This window comes from Cervus elaphus, chromosome 4 (genome assembly GCF_910594005.1).
Source record: "Cervus elaphus chromosome 4, mCerEla1.1, whole genome shotgun sequence".
NCBI classification, from domain to species: Eukaryota; Metazoa; Chordata; class Mammalia; order Artiodactyla; family Cervidae; genus Cervus; species Cervus elaphus.
The window spans coordinates 61,001,716-61,028,542 of record NC_057818.1 but is presented as its reverse complement, the minus strand read 5'-3'; the positions used below and the strand labels follow the sequence as shown (position 1 = coordinate 61,028,542).

The 26,827-nt window shown below is 42.7% G+C and overlaps 1 protein-coding gene, 2 non-coding genes and 1 pseudogene across 9 annotated transcripts in view; 2 read left to right on the top strand and 2 right to left on the bottom strand.

The window, feature by feature from the left end:
- Positions 1-1,159: 1,159 nt before the first annotated feature.
- LOC122689386 (zinc finger protein 665-like) overlaps positions 1,160-26,827 on the bottom strand; it is a 54,544-nt gene continuing 28,876 nt past the window's right edge. Inside the window, exons 1-4 of one of the 7 annotated variants that reach the window (XM_043895783.1) lie at positions 21,561-21,649; positions 14,266-14,348; positions 11,881-12,007; positions 1,160-6,176 (exon numbers count right to left, since the gene is read on the bottom strand). In XM_043895783.1, the coding sequence (XP_043751718.1) occupies positions 3,322-6,176; positions 11,881-12,007; positions 14,266-14,280 (2,997 nt within the window). In that variant the 5' untranslated portion in view covers positions 14,281-14,348; positions 21,561-21,649 and the 3' untranslated portion in view covers positions 1,160-3,321. Of the gene's footprint in view, positions 6,177-10,840; positions 10,942-11,880; positions 12,009-14,265; positions 14,349-16,194; positions 16,285-17,958; positions 18,148-21,560; positions 21,650-26,827 lie in introns of those variants that run through there. The other 6 variants (XM_043895803.1, XM_043895773.1, XM_043895790.1 and 3 more) reach the window with 6 other exon arrangements.
- On the top strand, positions 7,576-7,648 carry TRNAG-CCC. The gene has a single exon. It is a non-coding gene; the product is annotated as a tRNA-Gly (tRNA).
- On the bottom strand, positions 8,170-8,242 carry TRNAC-ACA. The gene has a single exon. It is a non-coding gene; the product is annotated as a tRNA-Cys (tRNA).
- On the top strand, positions 12,833-13,233 carry LOC122691433 (annotated as a pseudogene).

Below are 26,827 nucleotides of genomic sequence, written 5' to 3'. Positions count from 1 at the left end.
TTTTTGTCGCTATGCTTGCTTTTGCTTCCCCCGCTCAGGCTGACTTGATTAATCACACTTATTGGGCTTATATATCTAACCCATCTTTATTGCAGGTTGTAGAAAAGACAGATATAGGACCGGTTGTATCCACTAATGACTCAGTACATACACCTCCTCCTTGGAGCTTGGAGGGGCGCTCTCATCCTGAGGAAGAAGGAAGATTAATTAACATTTTTCTAGGCTATGAAATCCTTCCTTTATGCATGGGGCCAGCAGAATTATGTATTAATGTTAGTCAACAAACGGGGGCTTTCATCCTGCCTCGAAAAAAAGAACTTCCATACATTGTTTAGACTGTTTACTGCCCTATACTCTTATGAGAACCCCGTCAATACTACCAAAACTCTAGGAAAAGGACAAAAGTTGGAAGGGATTTACTTATAAGGATTTTAAATATCCTCCTGTTTATTGAGATACATGTCAAGCTAAAGCATGGAAATTAATGTTTGTGGCCAGTTACACCATTGTTGATTGGGGAACCCATGGTATGTGGTTATCTAACTGCTCAGATGATATTAACAGTACTATGTGTGATTATGTTACTCAAGTAACATGGAAGATTACCAACAGTTCAAATGAACACTTTCATGACTCCTTGGATGGCTTGATGGAGGAATGGTACCTCCTCGCCCTCAAAACGGCCTCACTAAACGAATTGGGCCTGAACAATGGGACATCTGGAAACTTGCTACAAACACTGAAAAACTTGGAACTTGGACTGGATATTTCACAGGGACCAGTCATAGTCATAGTAACTATTCCTTCCATTATAATCATTTATATGTTATACAAGCTTGTGTTCCCCTTCCTTTTGTTATAGCCATAGGAAACTTAAATTTTAATAAGACTTTATTTTCTGAGGCTTGTATAGACTGCAAATTGTATACTTGTCTTAATTCCTCTATTTCTCTAAAAAATCAAATTCCTTTTGATTCTTCAATCTCGATGTAGTCTGTGGTTGCCAGGAGATCACCAATAACCCTGGAAAGAGGGTCTCATGCCAGGACCTTCATCCCAGTTACTCAATAAATTACTGCAACGAGATGGTTGATTCTTGTATTTAGGGGTTGATAGCCATTTGCATCACTGCTGCTGTCACAGACATTGCTTTACAAACTTCAAATCAAACACAAAACTTTATTCAAAATTGGATTAAAGATGCTCATACTATATGGGCCACTCAGGTTCAGATAGAAGAAAAAGTTCAAGATAAAATTCAGGAATTAAAAACAGCCATCCAATGGGTTGGAGATCAATGAATAGATCACAAAAACAAGTATTATTAAATTGATTGGAATTCTACTCAATTTTTCGGTTGAACCATAGTGCTTACAATTCAGAACAAATCAAATTTCATTTGTAAGATATACATGACAATGCTTCCTTACATGTACAATTGCTGCAAAAGGAAATCCTTGAAACCTTCTCTAAGAGTCTACCCTCTTCCAACAATTTGGAAACCTTAGCTGAACAGCTCGCTGCTCAATTATCTGGGCTAGACCCTCGAAGATGGTTTCAAGGCGTTACACACAGTATTGCATCTGGAACTATTAACACTGATAATTATCCTGGTGATTACACTTGTAATAAACCAATGCTTTTCAACTAAAATTGTTCAAACTAAACAAACTCAATTGGTCAGGGCCTTTTTCATAAAAAGTATCAACAGTCACCCCCAATCATGAAATAATAAAAAAGGGTGAACTGTCAGGGGACATTCAACTTTAAGGGATCCAATATGTTATTTTCTTCTTCTGTGTGCCGTTTCTCAAGGACTCTCTATTCCTAATCAGTTCCTGAAAAACAGGAACAAGCAGAGCTGCATGCAGTTCTCAGGACTAAGATCATGAGAAAGGGAACCTGCTTGGATTCCTTTCAGTGACTCCCTTCAGTGACCTTTTACTTATAGGTAATCTATTCAGTTATGCCCCTCTTACTCAGAATATGGAATGCTTTCTGGCCCTTTGAAGATTATTATTTGCTTGGCTTTGTTTCTGCTCAATTTTTTTACTGCCTTAAAGGTGCCCTTTATGAACATATATAACCATGCATTTCTGCAAATAAAGCACACTTGTCTCACTCGAAACTTGGGTCCCCTGCGTTCTTCTTCTCATCGACTCCAGTCCCCAGGTCCCGAACAGCTCTGTATTCAACTTCCACAGATAAGAGTAACTCTTCTTTAATCATGCATACAACAGTTATTTCTATCCAATGGAGAACATGACCCTTTTCCTATGCATTGTTCCTAGCACACCTTTGGTCCCTGGTAACTGTCCCTCTCCTCCTACGAAAAGCCCAGTCCTTTCAACATCTTGACTACTCTGTTCAAGGTTAGTTGGTAGAACATTATAACAGGCTGGACTGTGTATGGAAAGGCTTCCTGATCTTACCGACCATGATGAGTCATGTCCTAGGTTTACATTATTTTCTGCCCTCCCTATTGCTAATTCACACACACTACTGAATTTCATAATTCAGGCTGTGTGTTTTTCCAGAAAACACAGATCTGAATGAATCGTATCTAATGAAGTTGGCCCCTTCATCTCACTGATTCCTTCCCAGAGACCATCATGAAACACATGTAGCAAATGCGTTTGATCAATGTATTACCAAAGCCAAGCTCTTAGAGCTCACCATGCAACAGGCCAATAAACTGAGAGACTACTTGTTGGGCAAGGAATATTGACTTTATTCAGAAAGCCAGGAGACCAAAAAGATGGTGGACTACTGTCCCAAAGAATCATCTTTGCTGAGTTAGAATTCGGGTTTCTTTTACACGAAAAGATCTCTATAGCTTCTCTGCAAATATGGACTTATTACAGTTGCTGACTACCTGAACTAAAGTCATCAGAGAATACATAAAGTGAAAAAGGTAAAGGTTTGCCACACCACTGAGTCTGGGAAGTATGGCTCCATTATGTTCCTGTCTTGTGACTTTGGGGTAAGATCCTTGCCACACACATTACATTGCTGTGTGTTTTCTACAGGATAAATACTCTGATACTACTGGCGAGATTTGAGCTGTAAGGACAGGTTTTTTTTTTTTTTTTCCACATTTGTGAAACTGGTGAGGAATCTTTCTAGAATGAATTCATGTTCTAAAGACCTAATAAATACATATATATCTGGCTTCTATCCAGTATGAATTTTCTCATGAAGCCTGAGATGTTGCCACACTCATCATATTTGTATGGTTCCTCAGTAGTATGAATTCTCTGACCAACGGTAGGGTGTGAAGTTTGAACTTTGAATTTTGAAGACTTCTACCATATACCACATTCACATAAGTTTCTCTCTGGTATGGATTTTCTGATGTTTAGTGAGTGCTGAGACCTGAGTAAAGGATTTTCCACACTCAAAACATTTGAAAGGTTTCTCTATATGTATTCTCCGATGACTTGCAAGGTGTGAATTTCGACTGAAGAACTTGCCACAGTCATTACATCTGAAAGGTCTCTCTCCAGTATGAATTCTCCAATGAATGCGAAGATGTGGTTTTTGACTGAAGACTTTTCCACACTCATCACATTTGTAAGGTTTCTCACCAGTATGAACTGTCTGATGACTTAAAAGGGTTGACTTTACACGAAAGGCCTTGCCACACTCATCACATTTGTAAGGTTTCTCTCCAGTATGAAATCTCTTATGACTTATGATCTGTGAAGGCTGACTAAAGTGCTTGCCACATTCATTACATTTGTAAGGTTTCTCTCCAGTATGAACCCTCTGATGACCACCAGCAAGGTATTCATTTCGGCTGAAGACTTTGTCACATAAATCACATTTAAATAATTTCTTTCCTGTATGAATTTTGTGATGTCTCCTGAGGTGTGAGCTGGCAGTAAAGGCCTTGCCACACTCATCACATTTGTAACGTTTCTCACCAGTGTGAATTGTCTGATGCCTTAAAAGGCTTGACTTTACACGAAAGGCCTTGCCACACTCATCACATTTGTAAGGTTTCTCTCCAGTATGAACTCTCTGATGACTTAAAAGATTTGACTTTACACGAAAGGCCTTGCCACACTCATCACATTTGTAAGGTTTCTCACTAGTATGAACCCTCTGATGACCAGCAAGGTATTCATTATGGCTGAAGACTTTGTCACATATATCACATTTAAATAATTTCTTTCCTGTATGAATTTTCTGATGTTTCCTGAGGTGTGAGCGGGCAGTAAAGGCCTTGCCACACTCATCACATTTGTAAGGTTTCTCACCAGTATGAACTATCTGATGACTTACAAGGATTGACTTTACACGAAAGGCCTTGCCACACTCATCACATTTGTAAGGTTTCTCACCAGTATGAATTGTCTGATGCCTTAAAAGGATTGACTTTACACGAAAGGCCTTGCCACACTCATCACATTTGTAAGGTTTCTCTCCAGTATGAACTGTCTGATGACTTAAAAGGATTGACTTTACACGAAAGGCCTTGCCACACTCATCACATTTGTAAGGTTTCTCACCAGTATGAATTGTCTGATGCCCTAAAAGGACTGACTTTACACGAAAGGCCTTGCCACACTCATCACACTTGTAAGGTTTCTCTCCAGTGTGAACTGTCTGATGACTTAAAAGGACTGACCTTACACGAAAGGCCTTGCCACACTCATCACATTTGTAAAGTTTCTCTGCAGTATGAAATCTCCTATGACCTATGATCTGTGAAGGCTGACAAAAGTGCTTGCCACACTCATCACATTTGTAAGGTTTCTCTCCAGTATGAACCCTCTGATGACCAGCAAGGTGTGCATTTTCACTAAAGACTTTGTCAGACGTACCACCTTTAAATAATTTCTTTCTTGTATGAATTTTCTGATGTCTCTTGAGGTTTGAGCTGTCAGTAAAGGCCTTGCCACACTCATCACATTTGTAAGGTTTCTCACCAGTATGAACTGTCTGATGCCTTAAAAGGCTTGACTTTACATGAAAGGCCTGGCCACACTCATCACACTTGTAAGGTTTCTCTCCAGTATGAACTCTCTGATGCCTTAAAAGGACTGGTTTGACATGAGAGGACTTGCCACACTCATCACATTTGTAAGGTTTCTCTCCAGTATGAAATCTCTTATGCCTTCTGAACTGTGAAGACTGACTAAAGTGCTTGCCACACTCATTACATTTGTAAGGTTTCTCTCCAGTATGAACCCTCTGATGAACAGCAAGGTATGCATTTTGGCTGAAGACTTTGTCACATATATCACATTTAAATAATTTCTCTCCTGTATGAATTTTCTGATGTCTCCTGAGCTTTGAGCTGTCAGTAAAGCTTTTGCCACACTCATTACATTGGCAACTTCTCTTTCTTGCAGGGATATTATGAGGCCTGACCAGGAATGAATTCTGACCAAAGATTTTACCACATACATCACATTTATGTAAGTTTGCTCTTGAGTGGATTATCTGATGTCTAGCAAGGGTGGAGCTATCATTAAAGGTTTTGCCACACTCATTACATTTGTAACATTTCACTTCAGAATGAATTTTCAAATGATGTGCAAGCTGTGAACTTTGATCAAACAATTTGTCACATACTTCACATTTATGTGATTCCTCTCTTATATGGATGGCCTGATGTTTAATGAGGCATGAGCCCTTAAGACAGGCTTTCCCACACTCATCACATTTGTAAGGTTTTACCCTGTGTGCTTTGAGGTCTTGTGTTATCACTGAAGGATTCATAAAATCATCCCCATATATATTAGGAACACTGGTTTGGACACAAGGGGGACTTCTTTGAAGTGGTGAAAATGAGAAACTGTTGTTGACAGACCTCTCAACTTCATTATATTCAGAAGTTATCCCGCCAGTTTGAAGTATCTGCAGTTTATCCTGAAAGTTAAACCCAAGCCTGTTTCCAAAGGGCGTGATTCCTGCATCCTTTCTATCATGTGAATCTCTTCCATCAGGCACATTTCCATCAAGGCTTACAGGCGTTCCTTTGTAATTTCTTTTGTCATCTCTCCCCTGACACTCAAAGTCACACATATTTTCCTGAGTTTCCCAAAGATGAAAATGTTTGATTTCATAGCTTTCAGGTCTTCCCAGCATCAATGTTTGGAGTGGCTCTCGTTTATCACTGTTCACTTTGGGTTCTAAATGCTTGATCACATGTGTAGGAGAGATATCTACAAGATAAAAAGAACCATAGGCATCCTGCTGACAATGATTCAAAACCAAATGTTTCATGTTGAGTATCTATGACAGCAAAATACTTATACCAAGTTATGAAACACGACAATGATGACCTTAAGTCTTTAGAAACACTAAAGGAATAGAATTCTTAACTTAAGAAAGCTTGATAACATAAATTCACCATTAAGGTAACCTAGTTTTAAAAACCATACGCCAAACGCACTCACACTGGACAATCTTATGCCCACTCTCAAAAACAGAGTATTTTTCTATGAGGACCTCTAGGAACGTATCAATCGACAGTTGTTTCAAATTGAAAAGAAAAATATTACACTACCATTGTATTCTGCATACTTACTGTACATAAATAAATTCTAAACAATATATTATATATTGTAACAGTAAATAATCTAAAACCAAGCTTACCCAATTAATAATTAACTATTCATAATTGGTTGTTTACAATTGAAAACAAATGAGAAAATGAACAATATGACTAAAACAATTTTTTGGAAACAACATAGTTTTCTAAATCTGCTATAGAACTATGTACCTAAAAAGAAAGGCATTTTACAATGTTAACAAGTAGTATGTGTCAGCTGTAGTGCAGAATACACACTAAAGGACCATCATCTGTAAATGACACATAAACTGAGATGTAAAATATTCACCAGTTTTCTAACAGCCAAGAACCAAAGCAATCCCTGCCTATGTTGTTGTTGTTCAGTCACTCAGTTGTGTTTGAGTCTTTGCAACCCCGTGGACTGTACCCACCGGACTCCTCTGTCCATGGGATTTCCCAGGCAAGAATAATGGAGTGGGTTGCCATTTCCTTCTCCATGGGATCTTCCTGACTCGGGGATCAAACCTGCATCTTCTGCATTAGCAGGTGAATTCTTTACCACTGAGCCACCAAGGAAGGCTAATCTCTAGCCGTGCACTGTTCTTAATTACCTGGTTAAATGGCACCAAAATATAATAAATAAAAAGTGAGTGCTTTGTATATTTATTGACTAGGGTCAGACACAGTATTGCTGAAAAATGTTGCAAGTGAAAAGCATACAAGGTATAATGTAGTTGAGGTTTGATAGAAAACAAAATTCTGTAAAGCAATTATCCTTCAATTAAAAAATAAAAATTTAAAAAGATATAATGTAGATAAAGATGTGACCAGATGACTACTAGACCTCATCAATGAACAGAGTAAACTTGCTGGCTACTAAATATACAGAAAAGTGCTGCATTTCTACACACTAATAATTATATATCAGAAAGTGAAATTAATGAAACAATGCCATTCACCATCTCATAGAAAAGAATAAAATTCTAAGGAATAAACCTACCTAAAAAGTCAAAAGAGCTGTACTCATAAAACTGTAAGAAGCTCGGACTTCCCTGGTGGTCCAGTGGTTAGGACTCAGCACTCCCAATACAGGGGGCCTGGGTTCAAACCCTGGTCAGGGAACTAGATCCATGTGCTGCAACTAAGACCCAGAGCGGCCAAGTAAATAAATACGTATTTAAAAAATAATAAGATAATTTAAAAAAAAAAAAAAACTGTAAGAAGCTGATGACTGATACCAAAGATGACACAAACAGATGGAAACATATACCATGTTCTTGGATTGAAAGAAGTAACACTGTCAAAATGACCATACTATCCAAGGCAATCTACATATTCAATGCAACCCTTATCAAATTAATGATGACATATTTCATAAAACAAAGAAAAACGTAATTTGTACCAAAACACAAAAGACTCTGATATCTAAAACAGTCTTGAAAAGGAAGAAGAAAGCTGGAGGAATCATGTTCCTTGAGTTCAGACTATACTACAAACTTACAGTCATCAGAGTGAAAGTGAAGTTGCTCAGTCGGGTCCGACTCTTTGCAACCCCATAGACTGTAGCCTACCAGGTTCCTCTGTCCATGGGACTTTCCAGGCAACAGTACTGAAGTGGGTTGCCATTTCCTTCTCTAGGAGATCTTCCTGACCCAGGGATTGAACCTGGGTCTCCTGCACTGTAGGCAGACGCTTTACCGTCTGAGCCACCAGGGAAGTGGTATGACAATGGCACAAAGCAGAACACAGATCGCTGGAACAGGATAGAAAACCCAGAAATAAACCAATTTACTTACAGTCAATTATTCCATAACAAAGGAAGAAAGAATATAGAATGAAGAAGTCTCTTTAATAAGTGATGCTGGGATAAATGGATAGTTACATGAAAAAGAATGAAATTACAACATTCTCTAACACCACACACAAAAATAAACTCAAAATAATTAAACATCTAAATGCAAGACCAGATACTATTAAATTCATAGTGGAAAACAAATGCAAAACATTGACATAAATGTCAGCAAAGTTTCTTTTGGCTCTCTTAGAGTCATGGTAACACAAGCAAAATCAAACAAATGAGACCTAATGAAATTTAAAACCTTTTTGCAAAGCAAAGGAAACCAAAAAGAGAACAAAAATACAACTTTTGGACTAGGAGCTATATATGCAAATGATGCTACCTATACGGGATTTATTTCCAAAATATACAAAGAGTTCATACAGCTTAATATCAAAACAAACAAACAAATAACGCAATCAAAAACTGGACAGAAGATCAAAACAGATATTTCTCCAAAGGAGACAAACAGATGGCCAACAGTCACCTGAAACGATGTTCGACGCCTCTACTTATCAGAGAAATGCAAATCAAAATCACCTCACACTGGTCAGAATGACCACCATCAAAAAGTCTACAAACAATAAATGGTTGAGAGGGTGTGGAGAAAAGAGAACCCTCCTACACTGTTGGAAGGAACATAAATTGGTACTGCCACTTTGGAGAAGAGCATGGAGGTTCCATAAAGAACTAAAAATAGAGCTATCACATGAACCAGCAATTCCAATCCTGGGCATATATCCAGAAAGGATGAAAACTAACTCAAAATGATACATGCACCCCAAGGTTTTTAGCAGCACTGTTTATACCAGACAAAACATGGCAGCAACCTAAATGTTCACTGACAGACAAAGGGATAAAGAATATGTGGTACACATACGCAAGGGAATACTGTGAAGTGAAAGTAGCTCAGCCGTGTCCAACTCTTTAAGACCCCATGGCCTGCAGCCCACCAGACTCCCCTGTCCATGAAATTCTCCAGGCAAGAACACTGGAGTGGGTTGCCACCTCCACAGCATAAAACACAATGAACTAATGCCTTTTGCAGCAATATAGACAGACTGAGGGAGTATTCTAAGTGAAATCAGACAGAGAAAGACAAATATCATAGGATATTATCTCTTGAACTGAAATAAATGATACGAATGAACTTATTCACAAAATAAACTCACCAGCATAAAAAACAAACTTATGGTTACCAAAAGGGATAGTGCAGGATGGTGGCGGGGGCAGGAAAGGGAGAGAGAAATTAGGAGTCTGGAATATATACAAACTAATATATATACAAAATAGATAAACAACAAGAACCTACAACATAACTCAGGGAACTATATTAAGTATCTTGTAAATTGCTGTGTACAGGAAACACAACATTGTAAATTAACTATACCTAAAAAGAGGAGAAGGCAATGGAAACCCACTCCAGTGTTCTTGCCTGGAGAATCCCAGGGACAGAGGAGCCTGCTGGGCTGCCATCTGTGGGGTCGAACAGAGTCTCACATGACTGACGCGACTTAGCAGCAGCAGCAGCAGCATACTTAAAAAGAATGGTTAAAACAAAAACAGAAACACCTCTTGCGGAGATGTTCAAACGATGTTTCACAAGGGTGTAAAAACTACTAAATGGGGGAAGCAGTCTATGAAACAAGACATGTTGACAAAACTGAATACCCACCAGCAAAACAATTTACTTGGAACATTATCTTACACTAAAGACAAAAGTGAACTCAACATGGTTCAAAGACCTAAACTGAAATCCCAAATGTATAAAACTCCTAGAAGTAAAGGTGCAGGAAATGTTTCTGGAAACTGGACCCACAAACGATTTACCAGATATAACACCAAAAGCACAGGCCACAAAATAAAACCAGATATTAATAAAGTGAACTATATCAAAATTATAAACTACTGTCCATTAAAGTGCAGTGAGTTTGAAAACACAATCAACAGTAAAAGAGAAAATATGTGGAAATCATACATCTGATAGTAAATGAGTACAAAGAATATACAAAGAATTTTAAGAGGGACTGATCACCAGTTCCACTGTAGGGACCATTCCCCAATCAACCATCCAACGCATTGCAAATACAAAACAGAAACACTAAGAGTAACAAAGAAATTTGAACTCAATGATAAAATAAAATACTTACAATGCACAGAACAACAGTGCAGCCAACAGGCTCATAGATATGAGAATGTGAACTGGGACAAAGTTGTCCTGGGATAAATTCCCATACCATTTACAGAGGATAAAATATATGGTCCTTGATACACATGAATAACACTGTCATCGTGCCCCTGACAGAGCCTCCAAAGCCAGAAAATAGCCTGGAAAGATGCATCAGGCTCTCGTGATACTTTCTCTCTCATCATCTTAGAATATACTGACTACTCTACTGGATAGCTTCAAGTGGTGACTTTGAACAGAGCAAGAAAATAACATTAAGAATAGTGTCTCCATCACAGTTTTCTGTTACCTTGTAAATCCATTCCACAGAGACTCACCAGAGGCGGCCAATTAAACATAGGTGGATTATCACAGCAAGGAAACCAGATAAAATTTTAAACCATCAGGAATCTATTTCAAAGAAATTTAAGAAGTAAAATGATACAAAGTAAGCAGAATGTAACATTGGGCACAGCTGACATTCCCAGACTGGCTAGAGCAGCACAAGAGTAAAACTAACACAACAGGAAGGTCAGACATTACAGGATCTTGAGATGGGACCATGCGCTCGACCTACAGATGGCAAGCTAAGAGCCCGCAGGATTCATATATGCTCCCCTCGTAGGATCTAGCATCAAAAAGACAATCTCTCTACCCACTCTTCTTACATCTTCCTAAGTAACAAACACAGAGGATCCAATCCACCAGCTTGTCCTACTCCTAAACAGAAAAAACAGCCCTTTTGAGATACTCCTTTTTCTTTATACATTGTATCTATGGCTATTTTTACATCACTCTCCACTGTCCAGAGTTTTCTCCCCTGCTCCAATGTGGAGATAATATTCAGATCAGAAACAGAAATTCTGGGACTCCTCTGGTGATCCAGTAGTTAAGACACTGCACTTCGAATGCAGGGGGTGCAGGTTTGATCCTTAGTCAGGGAACTAAGATCCCACATGCAGAATGGTGCAGCCAAAAAAACTAAACAAACAAGCAAAAACAAACAAAAAGAAATAGATATTCAGGGTTATCAGAAGAAAGAAATCTAAAGTGCTGTGGATATTTTTAAGCACTGAGCCAAAAGTCAAAAGGTAGAAAATAGGAAATCGGGGTTTTCGTGGTTTTTTTTTTAACATGTGCCAGTGAGCTTTGTACATAATTAAGCTCTGGGACAACCTCACATGTGACATGAGACAGACACAGCATCTGAAGAGGGTCAGTTTAACCTTGTGAAGCTGTGTCATGCCCAAGTCACCAGAACTCTCAGATGAAAGACATCAGGGCCTCCCAAGGGGCACACAGGGAAAATGCAGATACCCAAGGGCAGCTCTGGAAGCAAGTCATCCTCACCTACAGACAGCAGGTTCCTGTAAGTCTCCAGCATCACATCCCTGTACAAGGCCCTCTGAGCAGGGTCCAGGAATTCCCACTCCTCCTGAGTGAATTTGATGGCCACATCCTCAGAGGTCAGTCGTTCCTGAAATGAAACCACATGTCACCAAAAGGGCCATGAAAAGTTCTCATTTTCATGCAAAAGAGAAAGGGTATTTAAGGGGTAAGAATGGACTTGGTTGAAGTATGTGTTCTAACAGATCCATGCAGGATTATCTGGAGAAATCATGGATCTCTAATTTTAATTTCTTATGCTTTTTCATAAGACCTTATGAGATCCTCCCATTAATATGGATTTTTCATCATTGTTCAAAATCCATGAACTATATATAAATAAAACTCAACACTGTATTGGCTATACAGAAGTGTCAGGTATTACGTTGGACCCAGTGAGTGTAATTCATTATCCAGATGAGGTACAGCATGAGTGGTGTCTTCAGAGATGATGAAGCCACAGCACTTTTAATGGAAAGGTCAAATTTTTCAGTTATGACGGTAATAGCAGCAAGGACCAAAAGTGTTTGAAGGCTTCTTGTTACTCTAAATTACTGTAGTATTACTCTAAACATTAAATAAGTACTTTACAGGAAAGAACCTGTCATCAATATAATAGCTCATTGAAGAACGATCTGTCCCCACCTTACAGAAGAAAAACCGTGTCACAGACACGCTGAGAAACTCGACTCAGATCAAGAAGGTTAGAAATGTTACACGAAGCACCTGAACTCAGAGACTTGGGCTCAGCAACTGAAGCTTAAGCATCTAACAGTTAAGTAATACAGAGAACATTAAAAGTCATTTGACACAGGGCTCCTAAAGAAAACTTGAAAGAAGTCCAAGGTGAGCCTCCTCCCTGCCCCTCTGTCTTCTCTGCAGGGGCAGCAGCTCTCAGGCCCCGGGCCTTCATCCCCTGAAAATGGACGCCTGCGCCGAATTCGTCTCCACCCCGTCCCTGATCGGGAGAACCTCCCGCCTGCTGAGTGATCACTGTCCGCGGTGGTGAAGGACCGGAGACACTGACCGATGAGGGCCACGGCAGCGTGGCAGCCCCGGGTCTCCGGACCATCTCACTCATTCCTAGCCGCAGCTTCCAAACCAGCGCCATTTCACGGGGCTCTGACACAGAAGCCAAGTGCCCTGGAGCTGGAGCGGCCAGAGCAGGGGAGGCTGGGTCCAGGGCTGGAGGTGGGACCGTGTGCGGGAGTGTCATCACTGCTACCCAGGAACCCTTCTCTGAAACAGCAGCTCGTCTGCGCCCTGGGCTTGGCCCTCTCAAAGGCCATGGGGCTCTTTGGCCTGATGGTGGTCTAGCTCATCTTCCTCACGACGTGAAGGAGCTCCTTCCACCTCCCACAGTTCTTTCTCCTGTGTCTGCCCTGTGTGTTCCCTTTCCTGTAACTCCCCAGGCAGCCTGGGGACAGTGGTGGGCTCAGGGTTTGACAGAAGGAAAGCAAATAAATATTGTATTAATGTGAAAAAAAAAGTCCAAGGTGAACAATGTGGAATGGCATGAAAGGTCATTATAGAAGTGGATACAGAAACACAACTGTTAGCAACGTACTACTTAAAACGCTAACAGGATTGTTTAGAAAATTTCAAGGCCACAGATTATACTGATAACATAATTTCAACTGAAAAAAAAAGGTAATGTGTAGTTTTCAAATCATGATGTCTTCTATGTAAACCACAGACTTGCACATGCATGCATATATATCTATAAAAAATTAGGAGAAAAAAAAAATTAACTGAAATGAGAGCATTTGTCTCTTGACAGACTTTTTGGTCAATTGTATATCATCCTTTTATTCACATGTATTTCAGCATGTTTCAGATGATAAAAATGTATCCCTTGTACTCAGCTGAATTTGTCACCAGGATTCTATACTAGCCTACCAAAAGAAAACTGGTAAAAACATTTTAAAAAGATGTCAAGATACACAAAAGGGAAAGGACAGTCTCAATTGATCTGATTCCCAGATTTTACCAGCTATTGTGCATATTAATACCTGACTTCTACCCGCAGTTTCCTGACCCTGGTTGACAGAGAGCAGACAGTGCATCCAGATGGGCCCTAAGCAATCCCTGCTGCCCAACAGCACTGAGACCCCGTCTCCAACCCGTGGGTGAGAAGCCCTGCCCAGGACGGTGCCCAGGGGAGCCTCCTCACAAGGGCCAGGTCACCAGGTCATGGGGAGATGGGATCTAAGTGGAGACGACAGGCCCTGTGGGAAGGCCCTGGCTGGTGTACATGTACAGGAGTCAGATAGGACACTCCAGAGTCAGACACGATTAGTGAGGCCAGAGAAGGGCATTTCAGGAAGGACAGACTGAATATGACCTTACCTGAGAAAGAGCCATGCCTGACTCCTGTTCTTTCCTCTTCCTCAACTTCAGGGCTTCCTCAGGCAACACAAGTCTTCAGAGGTCTATCATGAAAGTGAAAACATGCTGTTTAATGCTTCGAGTCAACACATCCCCTTCCTGAGCCCCAACCACACACACAGGGAAGCCCTCACCATGAGGGACACACAGTCCCCTGTGCCCACTGTCTCAGGAGGGACTCAGGACAGGCAACTCCCGCAGAGAGACCAACACAGGACTTTCCCACACTTTCCCTGGGATCACACTCCCCTCCTGGTGAGGCCTCAGCACACAGCGGCTGGGGGCACCTCCGCTGACCAGGCAATCTCCTTCAGGTCACACAGCAGGCCCTGATCCATCCCCACTCAGAACAGAGCACCCCCTCCTCAGCCCAGATCTCAGCCCTCAGGAATGAGAGGACTCAAGAGTCCTGATGCTCAGTGAGGGATCCAGACTGGAATGAACTGGGGCATCTTAAACATTCACAACCTGTGGACCAACACAAACTACCTGAACGGGAATCTCGGGTCAGAGGGTACAAGACATGGGTATGCAAAATGCCTCATCAATGAAACGTGAGGCCTGGACTGAGCACCATTCAGAGGAGAAAAGCACCCACCAAGTCTCCTTTCCTTTCCTAGCCTTACTAAGGTGTAACTAACAAAAATGCTATAAACGTACTGTGTACAAAGTGATCATATGATAGATTCATACAGTGAATAATTATTATAGTCGAGTAAGTTACACTTCCACCTATGAGTACACTGTATTATGTCTCTCTGGGTGAATTTCAAGTATATAGAAACACTACAGGCAGCATGCATTACCTCAGATCCCCAGAACTTACTTAGTTTACAACTGAAAATCTCTACTCTTTGACTAACAGTGCCCCATTTTCCCCTCCACCCAGCTCCTGGTAACAGCCTTATTACTCGATGGATCTATGAGTTTGACATTGTATTTATATATAGAGAAAAAATAGTTCATGAATATACAGTATATAATAAATATTTCTATAACACACTTTTGTTACCTATTCTTTTGTGAAGAGACATCTGGCCTGTGTCTATGCCTTGGCTACTGCAAATCAAGTCACACTTTTGGGACTGAGGACATATCCCTGAAAAACTGATCGCTTTTCCTTTGGATATCTGTCAGAAATGGGTTTGACAGACTGTAGGCCTCTTCTATGTTAATTTCTTAAGGAACTTCCATTTTGTTTTCCAACATAGCAGTACCATATACATTACCACCAACAGTGCAGTTAAGATTCCATGGGTTCTGTACTGTGCCTGTGTGGGTGCTTTTTTTGGGAGGGACAGTAGTGGATAACAGAGAACCCAGCACTGGCCTGGCAGCAAGAGAGTTGCAGTTGCATCTTCTAGAGGACGAGCCTCCAGGCTGCAGATCACTGCGGCAGTGCTGCCCTTGATTCTTGGAGCCATCATCCCCTACGTCACAGGACTTTATCACTCTTCTCAGGTTGGGCCCAGAGATCCCTACCGAGCAGGACCACCTTATAACAAGCATTCTGAGATCTTAACTTTAGTACTCCTAATTTCCCATCTCCTTCCTGCCCCATTAGGTTTTGGATTTCTGCTCATCCTCAGCGCTCTGAAATCACAATTGCTGACACTGAGCACATGAACTCCTAGATGGCAAAGCTGCTGTCCACGATGGTGACTGGTCCCTGGATGGACAGAGCTTAGATCTGGGGGCTGCCACGGACTAAACACAGCAGACGAAACACGGGGATATCTTAGCCCAATACTTGAGGACACCAGTTCTGTAGGGCTTTTCAAGACTTCCTATATTTCTTGGCTCTTCTTTTGAGTAATTAAGTAGTCACATGGGATAAAGGTCAATTACAGCTGAAATGTCCAGAACATGGGAAACATCTTCATCACCTGCCCTGTTTTCCTGGTCTTCCTGAGGATTATTCAGCCCAACCCATAGTCCTATCATCTAAAGACATTTCCAGGATCAGGTACTGCACCCACGCTGGGAAGAAGAAGAACACTATGAGCCCAAAAAAGAAGGGAACCAGGAAGGACTCAAAATAACCCATGAAGAAGGGCAAGAATCTCTGCTGATGGCAACTGATACAGAGGCAATAAACCTGGGTAACATGAGAGAGACTGTTAGGAGGGGATGGGGAATCTCTCTGAGCCTAGACTTGAAGGGTGACAAAGGGCCTGAGCCAGGGTGACTTGAAGGTGAGAAACTACCATGTCAGACAGAAATGGTTTTGGTATTTGGAAACAGAGAAAAGGTAAATGAGAGCACGACAGGCTGAACCATGAGCAAAGGGTCAGCTCCCAGGAAGAGGCTGGAGACACTGACAGGGCCCTGAGTTTGACAGAGGGCTGTGGAGCCACAGCGAGGAGTCAAGCTTTAGTTCCAGGAACAAATGAAGGCCAGCCGAGATCTGAATGTCAGGACGTGAAAAAAATCTCCCTTCAGATTTAGCCTTACTCATATAAGTCATCTGATTCTGAGCCTGTGATCCTGCCTCCATCCTACAGTTTTCCTTTTCGTTTTTCATTCAAGGAGGACTGGGATCTAATTAAAATTCTAATTACCACCAGACACTCCCTCCAAACCAGAACTGCCACACACAGACACACAGCCACTTTGGCTAATCATTTCAGGGGTCAGTGCTGCTCACGCTCAAGTCTAGTCCTGTCTCTGGTCTAGTTTCCGGTCTAGTCTCTCATCTCCATGTTACAAGTGGGCTCCCTCAGGCCCACAGAAAAGCCGCTTATGAGAAGGTCTGAGCTGAGTGAAGAGAACCGGGTATAACTGAATAATGAAACGGGAGGAGGAAGGGCAAGTGCGCCAGGTTTGTCCTTATTGCCCATCCCATTTAACACCAGGAACATCTGTCATGTATCTCAGCAAAAGGAACTTTTCATTCAAGATTGGGTCAAACTGATACCAAGCAGGTAATTCTTTATTATAAGATTGCAGTAAAATATTTTAAAAATACAGAATTGCACATATCTATCCACTGGTACAAGAAACATTGTAAGAGGTCAGCTTAGAAATAGGATCTAAGCAATCTTTTTCATCATGAATAGAGAGGCTCTCTTGGAAGGTTCCAGGTCAATCCAGCCCATCCTTCCTCATTTGCACAGCAGTCAAAAAGGGACCCAGGTCACCTACCTACGCGGGGTGAGGGGACGGGCTGACAGGAAAGTGGGGCCCCGCGGGGAACAAGGAGCGGCCTAGGTGCTGCGACGACAGAGGAGCTGCGAGGGAAGGGGTCTCAGGAGCGGGGCGGGCTCTCCGGAATCCCAGGACCGGGGAGAGGGCGCGGCCTCGCTGGGAGCAGGGGCGAGGGGCTCTGCCGCCAGCGGTCGAGAAGGCGACGCGGCGGGGAGGGGCGCAACTCCAACTCCTGAGAGAGGGCTTTACCTGGCGAGGCCAGAGGTAAAAAAGGGTTTTAAGCAGGAATATGTCGCCAGAGTTGGTGTCCACGGGGACCGAGGGCCGAAACCGCCTCAGAAACACTTAAAACCCAAATGAAAAGATAACTGGGCCGTAACGGCAACGGCAGCGATTATTCCGGGCCGAGCACCGGATGTCAGGGTTTTCAGGTCGCTGAGAATTCCCACACCCTGAGGACGAGTGAGCCGGCAGAGGGGGGCGGCGGGGGCGGGCCTGCAAACTTACCCTAGAAGGAACCTTAGGCGCCGCTCGGGGACCTCGGCTCCGCGCGCTCCAACTTCCGGGTCCGTGTGAAAGGGCTTTTGGTATTACAGCCGCGGCTTCCCACGAGGGGCGGGGCGAGCATCTGCTTGCCACTGCTGGTGGGAGGGGCGGGGCGCGGACGGGGGCGGGGCCTGTTATCTTGACAGGATTAAGTTGCTGTCTGTAACACTGCTCAGGTAAAAGCTTCAAGTTATATCAGAAGCCAAGATCCTTCCTCCTAAGACTAAAAGGGTTTATTCTCAATAAAAAGCTGTTTGTCACAGCGTGTTGTGCTCAGATCCCGCTAGTGAGGCTGAAGCAATAAAGGGATCTGGGAACTTGGGCAGTTTTAAGAAACAAGAATGGGACTAGTCTCAATATTACAAATACAAAACTCTCCCTGGGTAGAAATGGGCTATTCCCTACTGACACCCTACAAAACAGCAAACTCAACATAGTGCTGAGTTCAACAAAATCAGGGTCAGTACCTGGGTGTCTGAGATGGAGGACCTGAGGGATGTGATCATTTGGGTCACTAACCACAGCCTTAAAAAGAGCAAGACACTTTAAATGATTATAAACTGTGTTATTGTTTCTTTTATCCAACGTGTTTTAATTATTTCCCTTTCTAAACCCAACTCTTTAAACAGTGACATAAAGGGAGTTGTACAAGCAACTCTTACAATCGCAAATATCATTGTGTAAGTTTGAGCTACAGAGAAAAATTAACTGATATGTATACTGTGAAACGATTATCACAATGCTTACCTAGCATCCATAATTTTGTATAGATAACCTAAAAAGAGAAAGCAAAATAGGAGAAAAAACATTTTTTTCCTTTTGATGAGAACTGCATTATTCTTTACAATGCTCTATCCTATACTTTGGAGGAAGTGCTTTGTCTCCGAGGTGTGCCGGATTCTTTGTGACCCCATGGACCGCGGCCTGTCAGGCTCCTCTGTCCATGGGACTCTCCAGGCAAGAATACTTGAGTGGGTTGCCATGCCCTCCTCTAGGGGATCTTCACAACCCAGGGATCGAACGTAGGTCTTGTGCGTTGCACTCGAATTCTTTACTGTCTGAGCCACCAGGGAAGCCCGACTATCAAGTATCTTTCCCCAAAACTTGTTTAGGAAATTACACTAAACTAAATAATATCAGTAATGTAATTTCAAACTGATCATATGTTCAGTATGAATATAATTAGAAATTTTCACTTTCTATTTGCAAGTTGTGATATATTTTAGATCGTTATTTTCTAAAGTGATGACAAATCTAGACAGCATATTAAAAAGGAGAGACATTACTTTGCCCACAAAGCTCTGTATAGTAAAGTGACGGTTTTTTCAGTAGTCATGTATGGATATGAGAGCTGGACCATAAAGAAGGCTGAGTGGTAAAGAACTGATGTTTTTGAACTGTGGTGTTGGAGAAGACTCTGGAGAGTCTCTTGGACTGCAAGGAGATCAAACCAGTCAATCCTAAAGGAGATCAATCCTGAATATTCACTGGAAGAGTTGATGTTGAAGCTGAAGCTCCAATACTTTGGTCACCTGATGAGAGCCGACTCATTAGAAGAGACCCTGATGCTGGGAAACATTGAAAGTGGGAGAAGAAGGGGACAACAGAGGATGAGATGGTTGAATGGCATCATCAACTCAATGGACATGAGGTTGAGCAAGCTCTGGGAGATGGTGAAGGACAGGGAAGTCTGGCATGCTGCAGTCCATGGGGTTGCAAAGAGTCGGACATGACTGTGCAACTGAACAACAATGTTCTCTCAAATGTGGGTAACAAAGTCTGAAAAATACAGTCTTCCGAAGATTTGGGATTTATGGATGAACTCCATACCCCCATCAAATCATGGGATCAAATCAACATTTTCAGAACATTCAAAAATGGCAGATTACACGTTATTTTCAAAAACACATGTCAAAATATAGCTATCTTATCAATATCTTCTTAGATGCACTTCTGTAGCCAACTCCCACACTTAAGTTTGTTTCAGAGCAGGCTGTTTGACATGAAATCTCGTAGGCATTCTTTTCCTTATAGCTGAGTCAAAATCCTCTGCATAATCAGAAGCTCCCATCACTATGACTTGGCACCTGGGATCTGTATCCAGTCCATTACAAAGACTCATAAACTGAGTTTTCATCGTGGCTACGCTTCATGGTCAGAAACTGAACATTTTGATGATCAGATTGCTCAAGTCCAAATACCTGAACTCAATGTAAAGGTTTTCCCACATTTATTGCATTTGGGATGTGTGGCTCCAGTATGTTCCCCAACTTGTGATCTTTGGGTAAAAGCCTTGCCACACACTTTAGCTCTGTGTGCTTTCTCTTCACGATAAATATTCTGCCATCTAGTGATAAAGGAACAATAACATGAAGCTTTGCCATATCCACTGCAATTTAAATCATGAAGTATTTGGTAAATCTAAGGCACAACCTAAAAGCTATTCAAACTTCAGTACATTAGTACTGTTTGGTGCAGTACACCTTGACTACTGGTGCAAGGGGCACCAATGAGAAAAGGTTGCTCACATTCCTGGCACTGGTGATGAACACTTTTAGAATGAGTAGATTTTCAATGGCCTGACCACATTCAATATCATCTGCGCTCGATCCGGTGTGAATATTCTCATGAAGCATAAGATATGAACCACTGCCGAAAGCACTGCAACCTCAATTGTATTTTCAAGGGCTCTCACCTCTGTACATCATCTGATGGCAAGTTAGGCTTGAAAGTACACTGAAGAATTTATCACACTCATTACATCTCTAATGTTTCTTTCCATTGGAAAAGACCCTGATGCTGGGAAAGATGGAAGTCAGACGGAAAAGAGGATGAGATGGTTGGATGTCATCACGGACTCAATGGACAGGAGTTTGAGCAAGTCCTGGAGATGGTGAAGGGCAGGGAATCCTGCCTGCTGCAGTCCATAGGGTTGCTCAGAGTCCGAGAGGACTGAGCGACTTGACGGCGACCCACTCCAGTATTCTTGCCTGGGAAATCCCACGGACACAGGAGCCTGGCGGGCTACATTCCCTGGGGAGTTCAAAGAGATCTGACTCAGCAGTGCAACCATTTTATATTTCTCTTTGATTCTAATGCTCATACAACTAACCAGCATCACTGAAAATAACCTCCTGAAATGAAGAGTCTTTGTAGTCAATTTACTACCATGGTCGTATAAAACAGAAAAGACAGTAATACGCCTCCCTAACACTCAAGAACGAACTTTAGCTCCAGCTCCAGCACCAGTCCCAAAGCTGAAATTCTGAACTAGTTCCTGAACACGTGATTTGATACTTATAAAATTATCAAGTGCCATGTCAAAATTAAAATGACCTTTTCCTTATAAATTACTACGTATTTCGTGCACGGTATGTGTTATCTCAGGATCTTACATCGAGAGGAAATCAGACCCTGGGCCTCTCACAGCAACGACTGAATTTATTTCGGCTAGAGGAAGGGGTTGGGGATAGGGAGGTGCGAAGTGACTGGAGACCACGGATAGGGAGGAGAGGGGACCCCACAGGCGCAGCTTAACAACAAAAACCAAAACAAACAAGTACCTCAGGTTCCCAATGGTCGGCCGCACCTACCAAGTCTCGGCTTCAGGAATTTGCTGCAGAATGGCTTGCATCTAAGCGGAAACCGGAAACTCCTCAGCCACTTGTACCAGAACAGGGAGGGGCGGGGCGTAGGACACATGTCTTAGGCTGGGCGTGTCAGGGGCGGGGCGGAGCGGACACCTGCTGTGTTCTTCCTTTTGGTTCCCAGGTATCTTGTCAGGGCTTTTAGAAGTGTGTGAGGGTCTTTCCTGTCTTGTGTTGCATCATTGATTCCTCATAACTGTAGCAGTTTTAAAGTAAAAACTTAATATTCTGTGGGATAATTGCGTTGGAATTATCCTTTTAACAGGATTCCTGCTGATGAGGCTGAAGCAGTTCAGTCTGGGAACTGAAACCTGGTGTGGTGGCCGGGCTGGCGGTGGGGAGAGTGGGTGGGGGTTGTTGTGCGGTGGTGGCTAGATCCAGAAATATACCTGTAATTAGAATTAATTTAAGCAGTTTAAGTAAACAAGAACTGGCTTTGTGTAGGGGTGACAAGCTGGAATGTGAAACACACAGGTCTTAGCAACACCTCATAGTAACTCCTGTAAGGAGAAAACTATCTTGACATTCCACTGCTTCAAAGATCAAGCTTATTAGTCACTGCAGCGGCCCAACCACAATGCACCCTGAGGGGAATGCAGGCTGGAGAAAAACAGGTACCGTTCTGAGCTTCAGACATAGTAGCCTTGGTAAATCAGCAACAGCCTCTTGGGCCCATCCTCCTCCTCAGGAAGTCCAGGTAAGTTTAGGCGAGTCTCTCCTGGTTTTCAGATCTCCCAGTTATGCGGTGATGACCCCAAATTTTATTTGGCAGGGTATTAATGGTTAAAAGACACAGGAGGATCCTGTTTGAAAGATACTGGAGTTTGCTCAGTTGAAAGCCACTCACTGACACTTCCCTGGTGGTCCAGTGATAAAGAATCCATCATGCCAATGCCTGGGACATAGGTTTGATCCCTGGTCTGGGAGGATACCATGTGCCTTGGAGCAACTAAGCCCGAGCAACACAAGTACTGAGCGGGTGCTCTAAAGCTTGTGCTCTGCAACAAGAGTAGCTACAGCAGTGAGAAGCCAGCGCAGCAATTAGTGGTTCCTGCTTGCTGCAACTAGAGAAAGCCCACGTGCAGCAAAAAAGGCTCAGCACAGCCGAAAGAAAAAAAGACATTGAGTGATCTGGGCAGACCAAAACTAGGAGATTCAGAATGCCAGTCTCCAACCAAACACCAGCCACGTTTCTGTATTTTATGTACAGAATTTATACCTCCTGCTCGACACAAGGACAGAAAAGCCACGGGCACAGTGAAGATCCAGCACAGCCAAAGATAAAACTTTAAAGTTATTAAAGAATAGAGAGTATTTCCTGTAATGAGAACTACGTTCTTCTTTATAGAAACTGTTTCTGTTCCATGATTATGATGACATAGACTCAAATGCTTTTTAGAAAAACGTGTTTACATCATAATATACAAGTGAATACTTCCTCAATGTAATGGAACATCAAACATTACTAGATGATCATTTGACAGTAATTAGGCAGTTTTTATTTTTGTTTAAAAATTATATATCCTCTCTTTTCTTTGCTGTCTGTTTCCAAAAGCTCTGTAAGATGTGGACAACAAAGGAGACTAGAAAATAACATCTTGAGAAGACATTCCAACTTATTTTCACCAAAATTATCACCAACTTTGCACTATTTATAAATATTTCTATGTGTATTAACTGACTGAACTCAAGTCCTAAAGGAATTTTCTTCATGTCTATAGGGCAGCTACTGTGTTCCCTGTCATTGTCTTATGTGCATTTTCACATGACAAAAGTCTCAAAATAACCCACTGACTTATGTATTTGTTAGTGTAAGGCAGAGAAGAAGTGTAAATTAAACTTTAAATCTCGGTCACAACATGTGGACAGAAAAAAGAATGTTAAGGAAAAACTTGAAAAAACAAAAGAAATAGGGTAGCATGATTTGAGAGAATCGCATTGAAATATATCTATTGCCATATGCAAAATAGATAGCCAGTGGGAGCCTGATATGTGACTGCGCATCCAGAGCCACTGCTCTGTGACAACTTGGAGGGATAGCGTGGGGGAGGAGGGAGGGGACACACGAATGCCTATGGCCGATTCATGCTGAGGTATGGCAAACACCATCACAACATTAAAAACTCTAACCAACAAATCATAGAAGAAATCAAAAAAGAAATCAAAATATGCATAGAAATGAATGAAAATGAAAACACAACAACCCAAAACCTACGGGACACGATAAAAGCAGTGCTAAGGGGAAGGTTCATAGCATTACAGGCTTACCTCAAGAAACAAGAAAAAAGTTAAATATTAAAAACTCAACAAAAAGGAAATTCTACTATAGCTGACAAGGAACTATGGAGCACATTTATTAATTTTCTAATGTCCAGGGGAGCCTCCTCACAAGGGCCAGGTAACGGGTCATGGGGAGATGGGATCTAAGTGGAGATGACAGGCCCTGAGGGAAGGCCCCGGGTGAGTGTGCATACTCCAGAGTCAGACACGATTAGCAAGTCCAGGGAAGGGCATTTCAGGAAGGCAGTGTGAGAATCCACTGAGAATATAACCTTACCTGAGAGAGAGCCATGCCTGACTCCTGTTCTTTTCTCTTCTGGGCTTCTTCATTCATGAGTCTTCACAGTTCTATCATGAAAGTGGAAAACATGCTGTATAATGCTTAGGGTCAACACACCCCCTCCTCAGCCCCAACCACACACACAGGGAAGCCCTCACCATGAGGAACAGACAGTCCCCTGTGCCCACTGTCTCAGGAGGGACTCAGGACAGTCAATTCCGGCACAGAGAGACCAACACGGGACTTTCCCACACTTTCCTTGGATCACACTCCCCTCCTGGTGAGGCCTCATGCACACAGCAGCAAGGGGCACCTCCGCTGACCCCATGATCTCCTTCAGGTCACACAGCAGGCCCTGGTCCTGCCCCACGCGGAGCAGAGCGCCCTCCCCTCCCCCAGGGCCTGATCTCAGTCTCAGAAGTGGAGGCTAAGAGCCCTGGTGCTCAATGCAGGATCCAGATCGGAATCATCTGCGGCTCTGTGCACATTCCTGGGGCGAGGCCCCACACGAGATCCTGAGGAGCGTGTCTGTTGGGGGAGGGGTACAAGACATGGCCGGACTCCCAACACATATCTTTCAGTAACAGCATTGCAGGTGGATTCTTTACCAGCTGGGTTACGTAGCTCAAAATAGGTTCCAACTCTGGAAGAGCATCACGTAAGGCCTCAGTCTGTTTATCTGTAGCTAGACCCAGAACCTCAGTGTTGCGTACTTCAGCGTCTATTAAGTCTTTTATCTCAGTTATAGAGTTAATCTGTTTTTTTAGTTTTGTTCATATCTTTTGGTCATAAGGGTGACTTCCTTGTCCCTCAGGAAGCAGAGTGGAGCCTAATTTAACTAGTAAGTGCCTTGAGTTAAAAGAGAGGTGACAGGCACAGATATTGATGTGGAAGCAACTGGCCATTGTTGGAGCGTGAAGGGGGTTCCTGGAAAGCAGGCCCTGTGTCGGTGCTGATGTTCCCATTATGCATTTTTACGGTTGTTAAGGTTTCCAGCCCTTCGGGTTAAGGCGCAAAGGACTGCGCTGGTGTCTGAGGGATTCCATCTCGGCCCCCGCTTCAGTGACCCCCCGAGCTTCAGCACTAGTTACATGCACGGTGCTGTGAGCAGAGCCCCTTGTGACCGGGGGCCCCTCAGGGTTGGGGAACCATCCAAGGCCGAGGGCCCAGGGATCTCAGGTGTCGGGGGCATTCCCTCCTCCAGCTCCCTGGCTGTCTGTAAACAGGCGAGCCCACCACCATCTCTCCTCCAGTGCCCTTCTGCCCACACAGGGCACCATGGGAAGGTCTGAGTACCTGTGGGCCTTGTAGTCCACCATGGCCAGGTTGGCTTGCAAAGGCTGACTTCCCCTCCAGTGGTCTCTGAGTGGACAAAGATACAGCCATCATTTCAGCCCTTTGTGTATTTCTCTGGGAGCGTTCAGCCTTTTCAACCATGTCCCTATTATCAAGAACTGAATAAGCCATTTGGACGAAATCGCTCATAGGGGTCTGAGGACCAGCAGTTGCTTTTGGAATCTCACTCCTGATGTCTGTGGCAGGATGGGCTATGAAATGCATACCCAAAAGGGCCTGTCCCTCGAGGGGGAAGGCATCCACACACCTAGATATATATACATATATATACATATATGTATGTATATATATATGAAAGTGAAAGAGGACAGTGAAAAAGTTGGCTTAAAGCTCAACATTCAGAAAACTAAGATCATGGCATCTGGTCCCATCACTTCATGGGAAATCAATGGCGAAACAGTGGAAGCAGTGTCAGACTTTATTTTTTGGGGCTGCAAAATCACTGCACATGGAGATTGCAGTCATGAAATAAAAAGCTGCTTACTGCTTGGAAGGAAAGTTATGACCAACCTAGATAGCATATTAAAAAGCAGAGACATTACTTTGCCAATGGGCTATGTCTAGACACATGTAGCCGAATGGGCCTGTGTTTCATGGAACATTACACTCAAAGGATAAAGAACAAAGTTCGATCCAGCCTTAACCCCGGACCCCAGAGCACTCCATCTACAGAGCGTAATGCAGGTACAAGCCCCGGGCCGTCCCTGCCCAGCTCTCTGCACCCTGCCCTGACTTCCCACTTGAGCCCTTGATGCTTGCCTTGCAGCTCCTCCAGGATGTGTGAGGAATGAACACTTCCATTTCACTTTCCCTTGCAGTCTTCTGTTGAGTTGCGACATAACGTCCAACACCGAGGACCTTGACTTAACAAATGTTAGTGTAACAAAGTCACAGTGGTATTAGACACATCTAACAAACATACAAACACACGAAGCAGAACTAAAGAGCTTCTTCATGAAGGTGAAAGAGTGACAAACTTGGCTTAAAACTCAACATTCAGAAAACTAAGATCATGGCATCTGGTCCCATCACTTCATGGCAAATAGATGGGGAAACAATGGAAATGGTGACAAGCTTTACTTTTTTGGGCTCCAAAATCACTGCAGATGGTGACTGCAGCCATGAAATTCAGAGACACTTGCTCCTTGGAAGAAAAGTTATGACCAACCTAGACAGTATATAAAAAAGCAGAGACATTACTTTGCCAACAAAGGGCCATCTAGTCAAAGCTTTGGTATTTCCAGTAGTCATGTATGGATGGGAGAGC